Source organism: Sphaeramia orbicularis, chromosome 24 (genome assembly GCF_902148855.1).
Source record: "Sphaeramia orbicularis chromosome 24, fSphaOr1.1, whole genome shotgun sequence".
In the NCBI taxonomy this organism is placed as follows: Eukaryota; Metazoa; Chordata; class Actinopteri; order Kurtiformes; family Apogonidae; genus Sphaeramia; species Sphaeramia orbicularis.
The window spans coordinates 14,850,767-14,865,556 of NC_043979.1; the positions used below are offsets into that span (position 1 = coordinate 14,850,767).

Consider the following 14,790-nt stretch of genomic DNA (forward strand, 5'->3'; position numbering starts at 1 on the left):
GAAATTTATATGTATCTAAAACAGTGCATTTTATGTAAAACAATTTTATCTAAAACAATTTACTCAGGGGTGTCCAACCCTGGTCCTCTAGAGCTACTATCCTGCATGTTTTAGATGTTTTTGTCTTCCAGCACACCTGACGGCCGTTATCAGACTTCTGCAGAGCTTGATGATAGGCTTATCATTTGAATCAGGTGTGTTGGAAGAAGGATACATCTAAAACATGCAGGATAGTAGCATGTAAGGACCAGGGTTGGACACCCCTGGTTTACATACCAAACTGAAACCAAAATCAAACTGTCACTCAGACCTTTTTTCGGAATTCCACGCAGCCGCAGCAGTAAGAAGCAGTGAAGCCGCTTCCGTGTTTGTTGCTGCTGCGGCCATACTGCAGCTGCGTGAAATTCCGAAAAGGCCCGAGTGATGGTTTGGTTTCAGTTTTGATTTGTTATGTAAACAAACGGACTGCTTGTGATGGAGTACACTTTGAAGTTGTTCACCACGAGGGAAGTGATTCAAGTGCATAATCACAGAAAGATTAATGGATTCGTGATACTTAGGCTATCGCTCGGGTTTTTGAGATTTAATGAAAAATCGGTGACGAATGTCACACACTGCTTTAAGTAAAGTCAGAGAGAATTCATGAATAAACCTTCCTCCTAGTGTGCTTTGTTACTTTGTACTTTGTTGTTGCAAAGACACAACAGTGCCCATATAGAGGTGTATTAAAAGAGGCAATTTATGTCTATGTATTTGCTTTTGTCATAAATGTGTTAAATTGTAAGGAGACTTTTCGGACACCTTGTATATTAATTTTCATTCGTCTGAGTGTTATCTTCCGTGGAAATATGGGAATGGTTGTGTGGCTGGTGTTATTTTGAGGGAAGGGAAGCAGTAATCTACCACTGTTTGAGCCTGTAGATGCACAAAATGTTGTTTTTCTCATGGTCTTTATCTTGGCGGGAATGCAGCAGAACTGTGTGCACAGGTTTTTTGGTAAATAAGAATCCGGGACAAGGTCTGGACTTTGAGCTTGTTTGGGCTTTGGACTTGTTGGCTCAGGTCAGTGTGCTGTACTGTTTGTGATGTGCTTTAAGGGGGCCCGATAGTGCTTCCAATAACATCTCTCTCATCTCTCCTCCCGATGCCCCTCGCTGCCCTTCCCTCTCTCTTACCGCCTTCTATCTGTTTTTTTTTTTTTTTGCTTACAGAGCATAGGCAAAGGCTCCCTGTGGTCCATAGATCCGGAGTACAGGCACAATCTGATCCAAGCGCTGAAGAAGACGCCGTACCATCCATACTCGCCCAGCCTGGCCACGCCCTCCACCTCCCCACCCACCCTGCCTCCGACATTTCACCACAGGTAAAGCCGGTCCACCCTCTGCATGATTGATTGATTGGTTAATATGAAACATGATTTGCTTAATCGCCTGGCAAGTGTGAATTGATTGATTTGGGTGTTTCATTCATAAACGCATGCATTCACAATGTCACTGGCCCTTTAAAAGCCCTGTTCCAATGTATATCACAGTATAAACAGTGACGATCATCACATATTCGCATTTACATATCTAAGAGTTTAAAGAATTGAAAGAAAGTGCAACTACAGACCCATCTGTCCTTGTATTTTTTCCCCCCATTTCCCCCATTTATGTTGTTCAAAGGGATGTGCACTTTGATTTATTCCTAAAGAATCAACTGAATCCACTGAATCAAAGATTAGATATTGCACATATTTTTCTTCTTGATTTCTTTTGTTCAAACAGGAAGAATACGGTATGAGACTCTTTACACATACTTTCATTCAGATGAGTTCAATCAAAGTGTTTTCTAATTCTTTTCATTTCCTTCTTACTGATGATATTAACAATAACTGTATAAAACCATGTAGTGTGATAGGTGAAAGTGTGATATTTTCTGAGACAGCTGTTATACTGTGCAGCCTTAGGCAGTCCCACTCTTTAAAGCTGCAGTGCTTGATAGGTTTTAGTGTCACAGGGCAAAAATGTCATAATAACCTTTCAGAATATTGTAATTGTATTGGGTCGGCGTGGTGGTGTAGTGGTTACCACCTCTGCTTCACAACTAGAAGGTTCTGGGTTTGATCTCAGTCAAATCACAGCCTTTCTGTTTTGAGTTTAGCTGTTCTCTCCATGCTATGCAGGTTTCCTCTGATTTCTACCACCCTTAAAAACAAGAATATATAGGTTAATTCAGCTGTTAGGGCCCCTGACCACAATACTGATGAAGATCTGGAGTTGGTCCATAAGCACTTTAAATGGAAGCTCACTGCTTCTAATGTGTGCTAATGCTAATGCTAATGCTATGTACCGTGTGTGTATTAAGATGGGTATAAGAGACCAAATTGCCCTATAGGGATAATAAAGTGAGCTGGATCCACTTCTGCATCCTGTGTTTTTAGTGGTCTGTGATTATCAAATTTTGTCTCATATCTGTTTTCAGACATGTAGGGAGGTTAAAGACTTGATTGACACCTCTAATGACAAATTACTGACCAGATTCTGTCTGATTCGACCTGGACTGGACTCTGCTCTTCTTCTCTGTGTTTCAATACGGAGGCTTAGAAAGTGCTTTGACTTTTTCATCAGTCTTTATATTTAATATTCTTCCAGATTTCAGCTCCTGCAGAATTAAATGCATATTAAAACTGAACTGAAGCTGAGTGGGTTAGTCCATTTGTAATACATTTACAAAAAAAAAAAAAAAAAGACACAGGCAACCATTTGGAACAAATTGATCTTTTGATTAACTTTGATTTGTTGAAAAACCTTCAACCTGATCCCTAGACTCTTTCAGATGAAGCTTCTCTTCATTTGTCTTAAATCCATCATCCATTACAATCAGCATCAATAAATATCTATATGATTCTCATGAAAACCAGGAGAAAAAAAGTTATAATTTACCCCCTTACTTTGAAATTACTTCATTTAAGAAGGTGCACACATAAAAAAAAAGTAGAATGTATAACGAAAGACCAATTCGTACTATGTCATTGTATCTTTATCTGTTTGTCACTTGTATCAAGACGTATAATTATCTGCTGATCGCTGCTTGCATTCTTGCTCGGAGTTTGTTATTCTACTGAACTTTGCACATTCATTACATGTTCTGATGGAGGTATGGGTTGGGTGTATTTAAGTTTTCTCATCACTATTGGCATCTGTCATTGCCACATATCACTAGCAGGGTTCGTACGGGTGCTTGGAATCCTTGAAAATGCTTGAATTTCAACGTTGTGATTTCAAGGTCTGAAAAGTGTTTGAATTTTAGTTTAAGTGCTTGTAAGTGCTTGGATTATAAACCAAAGCTCCTTACAGGGAGGTGATACATTTTGAAATATAAAACTTTGTCTAAAAAGAAAATTCCCAGGTGCTCTCAGGTCGACCCAGGTCCATTTTTATTTTAATCTTTGTCTCAGTGCGAGTTTGCCTGAAGAACACAAAGTGACTTCCTTTTTTTTTTTTTTTTTTTTTTTTTTCGATAAAACTTTGTGTGCTCCGTTAATTTCTAACGTTTTTGCTATTATGAAACATAATTTTAGATGTTTATAGCATAATACAATGTACATCATTGTGATAAAAATTAAAAATCATCACTATATGTATTCCTGTAGATATGTATTTTACCCCAGTGATAAGGTGCGGTGCCTTAAAAGTGCTTGAATTTGACCTTGAAAAATGCAAATGAACCCTGCATTAGGTCTACTATACAGCAATAGTCTTTGATTCTTGTCTGGCCTCAAATAATATACTGAATGTACAGTTGCACTGGAAAAAATCAAAATCTAACTAAGTGTATTTTTCTCATTTCTAGTTAAAATATCTCATCACATTTAAAATAAGACATAATCACCTAAAGAGTAACTTTTCAGTGAGATATAAGAACTTATTTTTAGACAATAGGTCTTGAAAATCTTATTTCAAGAAATCTTGCCAAGATAATTTTCACTTGTTCCATTGGCAGATTTTTTGCTTAATTCAAGATAATTTTTTTTTTGCTCAATTTGAGATTTTTTTTTTTTTTTTTTTTTGCTTAATTCAAGTGAAAATTATCTCGGTAAGATTTCTTGAAATAAGATTTACAAGTTCTGTTGTTTAAAAATAAGTTCTTATGTCTCACTGAAAAGTTACTCTAGGTGATTATGTCTTATTTTAAGTGTGATGAGATATTTTGACTAGAAATGAGAAAAATACACTTAATAAGATTTAGATTTTTACAGTGTACACAAATTCCACAGATACTTAAGCTCATTTTAAGTATTTTCTTGTATTGCTGTTGCTTGTTTCTTCTCCTTAAGTGTCTAGATTGAAATTGTCAAAACATTGTGAAAAAAGGTTCTTAAAGTGTGAGCTCAGTGTGTTTAAATCAGTTAACAGCCTGGAAATATTCAATCAACTGTCATGTAAGAAAAACTATTATGAAACATGTAACATGATCAAACCGGCAAATATTTGTTATTTTTTGCTTGAAAAGTCACTGGAATTATGAATTAATTACCCAAGTGGATGCTGATTTCTTATCTTCTCCACCAGGCTAAATTAATTCTTCTCTGTAGCTCTAGTGATGATCTACTTTGAGTCACGATTTTATTCAAACAGAGACGGGTTTACATGTGAGTTCCTGCGTTGGAATTTGAGTGTATATTTGTTTTAAACTATTTCTTCAAGAGCCCAAATGCCAGAATGGACTTCTCGAAACCAAATTGAATTAAAATCCCACTAAATGCCATTATATTCAGCAGATGTTTTAGAGTCTTGTTCTGACAAAACAATCACCTTCAGATCTGAAAAACTGACAAGCGTTCATCGCTATTTTTTGACGTTTTACTGATTCAAACAAATTGCTAGCGTAGACAAATCCACCCTCTCTGCCGTTTCTTCCTGGTCCCTCTCTCTCCATCTGTCGCTCTCTCTCCACCCACCTGGCTCCAGGCGTTATATAGCTGACCCTCCCCATCTTTTCCTTAAATCCTTTTGCACGCTGTTTTTATGCAACAACACTCCCATCCTCCCTTCTATCTCGCTCACCCTCAGGCACATCACAGGTGGTTGCCTTTTTCTTTTTTCTCTTCTCCCCCTCCTCCTTCCTCCCTCTCCCGCTTTCTCTGGTGTTTCCTTCCGTTCGGGCCTCTTCAGGTCATCTCCATCCACATTTCCCACCGTGTCTTTTTTTTCCCCTCTCTTTTAATTCCTCCTCTCCTCTGTCCATCCTCTACTTTGGTTTTTCCTGTCCTCCGGCAACTACCACTGTTCTGCTACGCTCGTCTCACTCTCTTGTCTCCTCTTTTAATATCCCACACACCCTCCCGCTCATCCTCAGGCATACATTACAACTAGTGGGGCACCCAGTACTCCGTCTTCTTTATTTATCCCTGCTGTGATTTATTCCCCTGTTCTCCACTCTTTTCACTCTCTCTCCACCACTTTATCATTCAATTAAATCCTCCTTTGTCCACATTCACTTCTTCCTCCGACCCCTCGCAATCCTCCCACACACCTCTCTCCTCCCCTGTACATCCACCTGTGTTGTTTCCCTCTCCTTTCCTGACCTTTCCTCCCCTCTCCATCCCTTCCCATCGCTAACTTCTCTGTTTCCGGCTCTTCTTCCCATCCCAGAGGATCTGTCAGTGAGAGGTACTATTAGTCGTCTTTTTTCCCCACTTCTTTCTTCCTCTCTGTTTCTCTCTCTCTCTCTCTCTCCCCGACTAAAACCCTGCTCCTCTTCCTTCTCCTCCACCCCCGCCTCCGCCGCCTCCCCACCCCGCTCCCCAGTTGATCCGGGCAGGTTGGCTTGCAGAGCCAGCGGACTGTGTAAGACAGAATAATTGGTTCACCATAAAATGTAAAAGTGTCATTTTGAACAATGAGGTATGGGGAAGTGGAACAAATTGGAGGCCGGATTCGGAACACGGTTGTGGGAGGGGGTGGTGGTGTGGTTGAGGAGAGGAGAGGTCGTGGAGAGGGGGGGTAGTAAAGTGGGAGCAGGGGGAAGTTGTTCATTTGCATTGTGACACACAGTGGGAAATGAGAGAGTAGGTGAAGAGAGTCCATTTGTTGGTAGTGTAGCTGGGGTCCCTTATGACAGAGCACCTGAGGAGTGTGTGCAGTGTGTGTTTCTGTATGTACGCCGTGTACAGGTCATTTCTGTGAAATTCATTTTGCTCTTCTTCAGGGCCTAATTTTAGGGTTAAGATCTGGGTGAAGGTAAGATCTAACCTGGAGCTGGGCTACATTAGGGCTGATTATCGATGCAGTTACTTAAAGCATGTCTAGGCTTCAGTAATCACTCACAAACAATATTTGTAATAATTTTAAGAAAAACCACTGTAATAAATCTTGAGTTTTATGGTATTTTCATATAAAACTGGTTTTACACAGATACTTTGTTTAAGGTTCGGGGCCACGTGGGTTCGATTCCTGGCCCCCTCACCCACATTTCCTGTCCTTCAACACTGTCTAAAATAAATGCCAAAAAAACATTTTAAAAAAGTCTTTAAAAACTACTAATGGAAAGGTTCACGATCATCATTGATCCATGTTGCAGAGTCAGAAATTTAATTATAGAATTTCACAGCATGACTGCTGCTATGACCTACGTTTACTCAGCAACCAATAGGAAGTCAGCATGAAATGATACCCTGATCAATGCCTCAATCCATGCAGTTCATGTAACTCACATATGCTACTAACCTCAACAGTTTTTCCAAAATTCTCCACAACCAGGTCCTCATTCATCTCTTTCCCCTTCATTGTGGAACTTTTACCATCCATGTTAAAACCAGCTTTGTATTGGTGTGACCATTAGCTTCATTTCATTATTTGTAGCTGTATCCTTGTGCTTGTGTTGCGTTATTCTTGTACATTTACCTATGGTGGACCTAGTGATTCAGTAAATGTTATCATCTCACGGTCTACATACACATCGAACCCAAGCTCACTAGATCCATGTCACACAATGTGGCTGCTGATAAACTCAGTGGACTGCTGAAATCTCTGTCTGCAGGAGCCAATACTGGTAGATGCATGATGCATGTGCTGAGGCTGAAGAGATTTATGCTGTAGATGGGGAAATGTGGCACCAAATGATAAGGAAGTTTCTGCTAAGTAGTATTACCTAAGCAATTTGGTTGGTGTCACAAAACTATTTATTTTTGGTAACCCGCTATAGGCAATATGGCCTAAGATATTACCATAATAATTTTACTATCAGTTCAATATCATTATTATCAAAGTAAGTGTCAAACTATTAATTAAAGGTTCAAAAATTAATTGTGCGTGCTCACGGTTTTCTGGCATGTGCTGAGAGACTGCGGTTTGTTGATATCAGCTAACTCCATTTCTGAGCTAACAGCTTTTTTGGTTAGCAACATTTGCGATAACAGGCTGTGGACTGATTTCTATGAGGTTTTTTTTTGTTTTGTTTTTGGGGGGGGGGGCTTATACTGATTCCATAGTCCTTCATAGTTTCCTGAACAGCATTCAACGGTAGCTACCATTATCTTGGAAATGAAGTTAGATAATGTTGATAAATGAATAGATCCCAGGACAACAGATTCCACCACAAACTTCACACCTGAAGCACACGCAAATCTTACTTTTTTTATTATTATTACTTCACGTTTAAAGGCTGATTTGTTTTCTTAAATGAAAGCATCCTCCTCTTTTTCTTCCTTTATTCCTACACTAGCACATGGGTGCCCTCTACTGGTCTGACACGTGCACATTGAAGATGAGACTCAGGTGTTGTCTAAATTTTGAAATTATATCAACAATTTATCGAACATTTATGTTTATATCAAGGACATCTTCATCATGGTTTGACATTATTGCCCAATTCTAAGCAGTCAAGTAATTGTTTTATCACTTACATTTACTAGTTTTGACTTTGCTAACATTTCACTGTTCTCACTATATGAATCAACAGAGTTCAAAGATTGAAATCCATCACAGTGAATCGTTCAGTGTCTTTTCTTTTCTTATTATAAGCTAAATGAAACACAGGAGCAGAACAGAAATGTTTTTAATAGAAGCCTTGTCCAAATTCACATATGGCTGCAGTTTATCCATCCTTTCTTTTTGTCAGAGGGAAAAAAATCAATGTCTCCAACTTCTAAAGTAAAACATTGTTCTTTGGTAACTTTGCCGCTTACCTTTGCCACACATTTATACCACAACTTTGACAAAATATATCAAGGCTTTTAAACAATTGATTGATTTGAAAGCATTTCACGCTGGTTCCAGCTGATTTTTTTTTTTTCTCTCTGCACCCTTAAATTAATGGAAACCAGTGGCTGCTTGAAGGTAGAAAATCAATAAAAAGAATTTATAGTATGCTTTAGAAATTTCCCAGCAGCAATTTACAGTACATGCACAGCTTGTACATTATGCACAATTTGTTGCTAATGGGCTAAAACACGAAAACCAGTTGCACAGGTCTTCACTTCTCTGGTGACAATGTGCTTCCCGGTCCATCTCAATACTGCTGGATCCCCTCCCAGTTTCTAAATGCATTAAACATGTCAGGCTGAATCAGTGAAGATATGCAGACACATAAAAAAAACTGCATTTGAAGTAATAATACAGCAATGAAAAACATTAATCCTGAGGTTTTCTTTCAGATGCTTCAGCAGTTTGAAACAGTGTGAAAGTAAAATATTTTCTAACATTAAAGCCACTTAATGGTAAATTTAAGGGGAAAATCAGAGCACTAGAGGTTATTGATTATTTCTATTACCCTCTAAAGCTTTGTGTAATAATTTTGCACAATAGGGGAGCTTTGGATAGAAGGTCAGAATTTGCAACTGCATTCTGTTACACTTTTTTATGAAAATAGATGATAAACAAGGTCTGCTGCCTGGAGCTTACATGTTGAATCAAATCACACATGTTGTATTGCACTGAAGTTTATTCGTGACCTTAAAAATGCCTAAGCATTTCCAATCATTGCAGACCTTATAGCTTCGTCTGGTAGCTGTTATGATGACATCTGCAACTTTTTTTTTTTTGGATGAAAATACAACCTGCATTTGATATAGCAGAGAGTTGCTTTAACTCATTAAGACCCAGTGCTACTCTTGTGGAAATCCCTAAATGGTTTTTTCTCTTTTTTAACCTTTCTTAAGTGATTTATCACCATTTATTATCATATTATCCTCTGAATTTTGCATTTCTTCTTTGAAAATCAGGAATTTTCTCATATTGCATTCACTGATCAAGTAGATTTTCATAAAAAGCTCAGATTAAAGTTTTGGGTTTTTATATCAGAAATTGAAAAAATTGAAGATAAAGTGACTTTTTTAAACAAAGGTATCAACTAAACATAAACAAAGCGTCCCCATCCACTGTCATTTGTCAGACTCCATGGGTTTTTTACTGGTGAATCAATGTTGTAGAAGATGACAGTGTTTCCATGTTCACTTTGGAGCCTCTGAATGTCCAAATGGGTCATATCTGATGACCATGAAAAGATGACAAACTGTACTTTACACCAATTATTTGCATGTGTTAATAGGATTAATGGTTCAGAAGTTATTAAACATTTTAGATCAGTGGGGGGTTTTGGTCACCAGTGGATGTGTGGGTCTTTATGGGTTAAAAGAGGAAGATGATGAATTGTGCATTCTTTGTATACTAAAACAAAAAATTTTAACCCGTTTTACAATATCAAATAAAATATTAACAGTTTTCCTTTATATATATCTTGGAGCCCAGTGGGAACAATCAATATAACACAATATCTTTCTCAAGAGCACTCAGTCTCAAGAATATTATGTTATGGAGTGTAATGACCGTGAATGGTTGCACAGCATGTCTATTATGTTAAGGTCAAGGACTGTCTCAAGCAGTTCCGCACAACTCACAAGTGGAAGATGAATGAAAAGCATGAGCAGATATAAAGGGAGAAGAAGATATAGTGGTGGAATGAAGAGATGTGTGAAAAAAGGAGGGAATGAAAAGCAGGTGAAAGAAGGGGACAGCTAAGAACGGGAGGGTGGCGGAGGAAAGAAGGAGAGGAAGAGAGCAATGACGGTTCTTTGTCCTCTACTCTTTGTCGCTCACACTTCTCGGTTTTTTCACGGACCATAATAACTCACGCTGCACGAGTCAACCCCCACCTGCAGTTTTCCTCCAGTGTGTGTCTGTATGTGTGAGTCTGCACGATGTGTTTGAGTTCAATTTTGCTGTGTGTGTGTGTGTGTGTGTGTAGGTGTGTATCCTATGCATGCAGTCCGAATGGGTGGATGTGGATGTGATAAATGAAAGGATTTGTGTGTGTGTTTGTGGAAGGAAAGGAGAAAGGAGGGAGAGGAGTGGAGAGGAGAGGAAGAGCATGCTGGGTAGGAGGTCAGCTCCATGGTGCATTCCTTCACACCCCATCAGCATCTGGATGAGAGGAGGTGGAGGGGAGGGAAGAATGGATGGAAGGAGGGAAGGGAAGGGAGTCTCCGGGGGGTTGGAGGGAGGAGCTCTCTCTCCCTCTTCTCTCTCCTCTTCTTCTCTCTATTTCCTTCTTTCCTCTCTCCTTCCCTCCCTCCAAGAAAAAAGATGAGGGGAGATGTTGATGGTATTGGTGGTGGGGTTGGTGGAGCGTCTGCTGTGAGTTTTTTTTTTTTTTTTTTTTCGCCCACTACATTAAATGCACAGGATTGCCATGGCAACGGGAACGCCGCCATGGCAACACATGTAGTATAAGGCAGGTGCTGTCGCGCTGTGAAGCCATTTGTTGAGAGAGAGAGAGAGAGAGAGAGGACGGCGCAGGGGTGGGAAGAGAGACAGAAAGAAAGAGTGAGGAAAAAGGAGGTAGAGAGAGGGGGAAGAGAGAGAGGGGGGTGAGATGGGCGGGGGGTGGGGTGGTAGGGAAAACAGACAGGCTGTTAGCGCAGGAAAAATATGTTATCGCCGTGGCAACGCAATGTGGCAACTCTCCATGGCAACAGCAGGTGGCTCAGGGCTGAAATTTGCGTTTGCTGCTTTTGCTTTCCGTGTGTGTGTGTGTGTGTGTGTGTGTGTGCGTGTGTGTGTGTGTGTGTGTGTACAGTAGAATTGTGTGTGCACATGCAGGCGTGTGTGTGTGTGTGTGTGCCCATATATGTGTGTCTGCCTCGAGTCCATCTTTCCCCTGCATCTGGTGAGGTGAGAGCCACATCAAGTGCACACGTCCAAATCCTCTCATTCAGCAGCTTAGCAAGAACATAAAACAGACAAAAAGGAAAACACTCCTGATGAGTGGAATCCAGTTCACAGCGGCATCTCCAGGTGTTTTTCTGTCTGTCCTCTTGTTTGTGTTACTCATAAGATGACGGTCTGTTTATGAGTGTGTGAAGTGGTCAAGGACAGCCCCCTTTTAGCTACAGAGAGGAAGGAAAGGAAAAGAGCAGTCAGACGTGTGGTAAATGGGAGCTAAAGACCACTCAACCTGGGGAAACCTCTCACAGCCTCTCTCTCTTTCCTCTCTGCTCTTCTTCCTCTATCTCCGTCCCTCTGTCTTGAAATCATAAATTCAGCGACAGAACTGTATCTATTGTCTTCTTGTGTGTGCAGGATGTGTGAGTGAAGATGTCTCCATCTATGTGAGGAATGCCGTCATTACCTCCCTCATTAGTGGTGCAATGATCACCTAAACTGAGTCTCCGGCTTTGTGTGCTCCTCTGTGTATGTGTGTGTGTGTGTGTGTGTGTGTGTGTGTGTGTGTGCATTGCAGAAAGTGCAAACCTCACTTTTAATGTATCACACACACACTCATCCGCTCACATGAATATGCTTGAGTGACAAGAGCGAGTGTTAAATGTGTGTGCGTTGATGAGAGTTTTTTTTTTTTTTTTTTGAATGTGTGTGTGTGAATGGACCAGTGGCGGGCGGTGGGGGGTTGTCATGAGAAATTACCCCCATGGACTACAGCGGCGAGGCTGTAATTCTCCGAGGTAATCACAGGGAATAATGGCAACAGTGGGACACCCGGGAATCTAATCACTATAATCAGAAGCACTGGCTTATGGGCTCAAATTCCTGCCTTGCTATCTGCCTCGTGATGAAGCCCGCTGCGCTGGTTGGCTGCTATAACATGATCAAATGATTGACCATTTTATTCTTTCTCTTCCCCCTTTTCCCCCGATCCCCTCTTCTTCTTTTTTTCTTCTTTTTTTTTGTGGCATCCCCTCCTTTTCTAGTCCTCCATTGTGGTCGGGGAGTCCCCTCTTCAGAAAGAACGGTGGAGTCCTCCTACAAGGTACCGTTTCACCTCTGCAAAAGTCTTCCACTGTATGTGTGTGATCTCCCGCCTGTTTCTTTTTCTTTCTTTTCTCTTTCTCTCTCACTCTTTTCCCTCTCTCTCTCTCTCTCTCTCTCTCTCTCTCTCTCTCTCTCTCTCTCTCTCTCCCCTCCTCTCTTGTGCCTCCTCCCCTCTCCTCTACGGATGTGCCAACTCCAATCATCTCAATTCCAAATCCCTCTTTTTAGAAGCGCACCTTGAGAATACCGAGTGCTGAGTTCTGACACTTGGCTCGGCGCCAGAGGAGGAATGCTTTTCTATGGAGGCGTATTTGAAAGTTTAAAAAAAAAAAAAAAGAAAACAGGAGTGATAGAGACACAGCAAGTGAGTGAGAGAAAAAAAAAGAATGAGGGGATAGAAAATCTCAGCTTCAAATCAGAGGCTTGGGAACAATCCCCCTGCCTCCTTTTCCTCATTCAGCACACACAACCTACACTTACTCCTTTTCACTCTTTCACTTTATACGCCTCCTTTTCCCTCTTTCCCATTATTCCTTGCTTCTCCTCTCCACTCATCCCCCCCTCCCACCTCCCTTTCCCAACCCGACAACCCTCCCTGGTGGCTGGACGGCAGTTTAAATGGACATTCAATCCCAATCAGGGAGCACTCCGGGAGCTAGCTGGGCTGCCGAGCCCTAAATGGAGGGGGAAATGGATACATTAGGCGTCTGCGGCGCGCCCTCCATCGCCGCTGATAATGGAGTAGTAATGGTCAAGGAGCCGAGGTTGGAGAGAGTGTCTGAAAACCTGGACTCCCTCTAGACACGCACAATCTGAGAGTGATGTGTCTGAACGGCTGGTCGGCCGGACAGATGGACTGAAAATAGATAGATGGAGATGGAGGGGGAGACGGTTGGGAAGGAGGGGGATTGAAAGGCTGCTTTGGCATGTGACAAGGAGAGACAGGAAAAGGAAACTTTTGTAAAATGTGTTTTTGAAAGCAAAGTCTCAGAATTGTCGGGCATGATATTTGGTGGCAGTAGGGAGACAGAAAGTTGTGACAAGACAGCCAGAGGGAAGGACAAGGAGGGGGATGGAGGGAGAAAGAAGACGAGGGAGGGGGGGGTAAGAGGTGGACTTCTGGAGAGTGAGTTTGGGGCTGTTAGTGCCCTCCGTTATTACTTCCATCTCCCATTCCCAGAGCTTTCAGACCTGTTCGTTTGAGCTGATGTGGGCTGAAATCTGCCTCTCCCTGTGGCCTGTAACAGCTCAGGATGAACACAAGGACAAAGCCTGGCAGCTGTGTCCTCAACCCACCCAACCTCCACAACCCCCAAAGTTCAGCATTCAATAGCTCTAAATAATAGAGGCTCAGCTTTGCCTAAGTGTTCCCTTTTTACTCACGTTACCTGCTATCATCCAAGAATTCAGATGCACTAATTTGGAACCTGCAAAGGCCTTATTAACCTGTCAGATGCAAAGGAAGGGTGTATCCTGCTCAGCTGCAAAATTGTCGAAGTGTTAAATGTTTAATAGCAGCATATGTGCATACAATCAATCGGAAACTTCAAAAATACATTACTTTGAGTCCTGGATTAGATGTGCTCACAAGGATTACCCTGCAACTCTTAACAGAACAGAACAAACTGTCTGTCTACTCAGATATCAGACAAGCAATGTCAATGAAAACATCAGATGTTGCAGCGAAGACAGCATCAGCTTTTAGTTTTAAGGTCTTGTAATTTTATTGAGTACTCTGATAAATGCATGAGTTATGATTTCAAAACCTGATGAAAGTGGTAAATATTATCAACAAAATGAAAAGTCAAAGTTATTGTTCAGTAACACAGTGCTTGTCAATATTATATTTGCTGTTTGGGGTGGAGCTCATTTGAAGTATACTGTAGTTTACAGAACTGCATCATGTTCTTTAACAGGAGTTTTTAGTTCAGGGGCCACATGCAGCCCAATATGATATGAAGTGGGCTAGACAGTGAAATAACAACATAATAACCTATAAATAATGTTACAGTTATAGAGTAAAAAAAAATTAAATTACGTTATGAAATTGTTTACATCTACAAACCATCCTGAATAACATGAACAGCCTCTAATTTCTTGAGAAAAGTAAGTAAAATTTTAACAATATTATGTCTCAGTTTATCATTTACACATGTGCATTACAACTTACAGATCACAGTGGATCTACAAATACACAAAACATTTAGTAACAGGCAGAATATTGGTAAAATTGATGTTACTTCTCTTAAGGCATTTTAGGTTGTTCATATTTGTTATTCCCATTTTTTGTGAAAGGATACTTTAAGAATGTAAACAGTTTCATGTAATTTTAACTTTTTACACTAAAAGAAAGAAAGATGTTTGTAGTTATTATTAATAGGTTTTTATGATAGTGTTTTTCTTTGTCTGATCCACTTGAGATGGAATTGGTCTGAACTAAAAAAAAAATGTTTGACACTTTTGATTGTTAATATCATCAGTGTAATTTTTGTATTTCACAGATTCATCCCACAGGTCAGATTGGAGCTTTATGGCCTTATGT

General features: G+C 40.5%; 1 protein-coding gene across 1 annotated transcript in view; it reads left to right on the forward strand.

Annotated features, from left to right (window-relative positions):
• ches1 (checkpoint suppressor 1) overlaps window positions 1–14,790 on the forward strand; it is an 83,748-nt gene that overhangs the window by 56,777 nt on the left and 12,181 nt on the right. Inside the window, exons 3-4 of the mRNA XM_030127846.1 lie at window positions 1,212–1,363; window positions 12,188–12,246. Of these exons, the coding sequence (XP_029983706.1) occupies window positions 1,212–1,363; window positions 12,188–12,246 (211 nt within the window). The remainder of the gene's footprint in view (window positions 1–1,211; window positions 1,364–12,187; window positions 12,247–14,790) is intronic.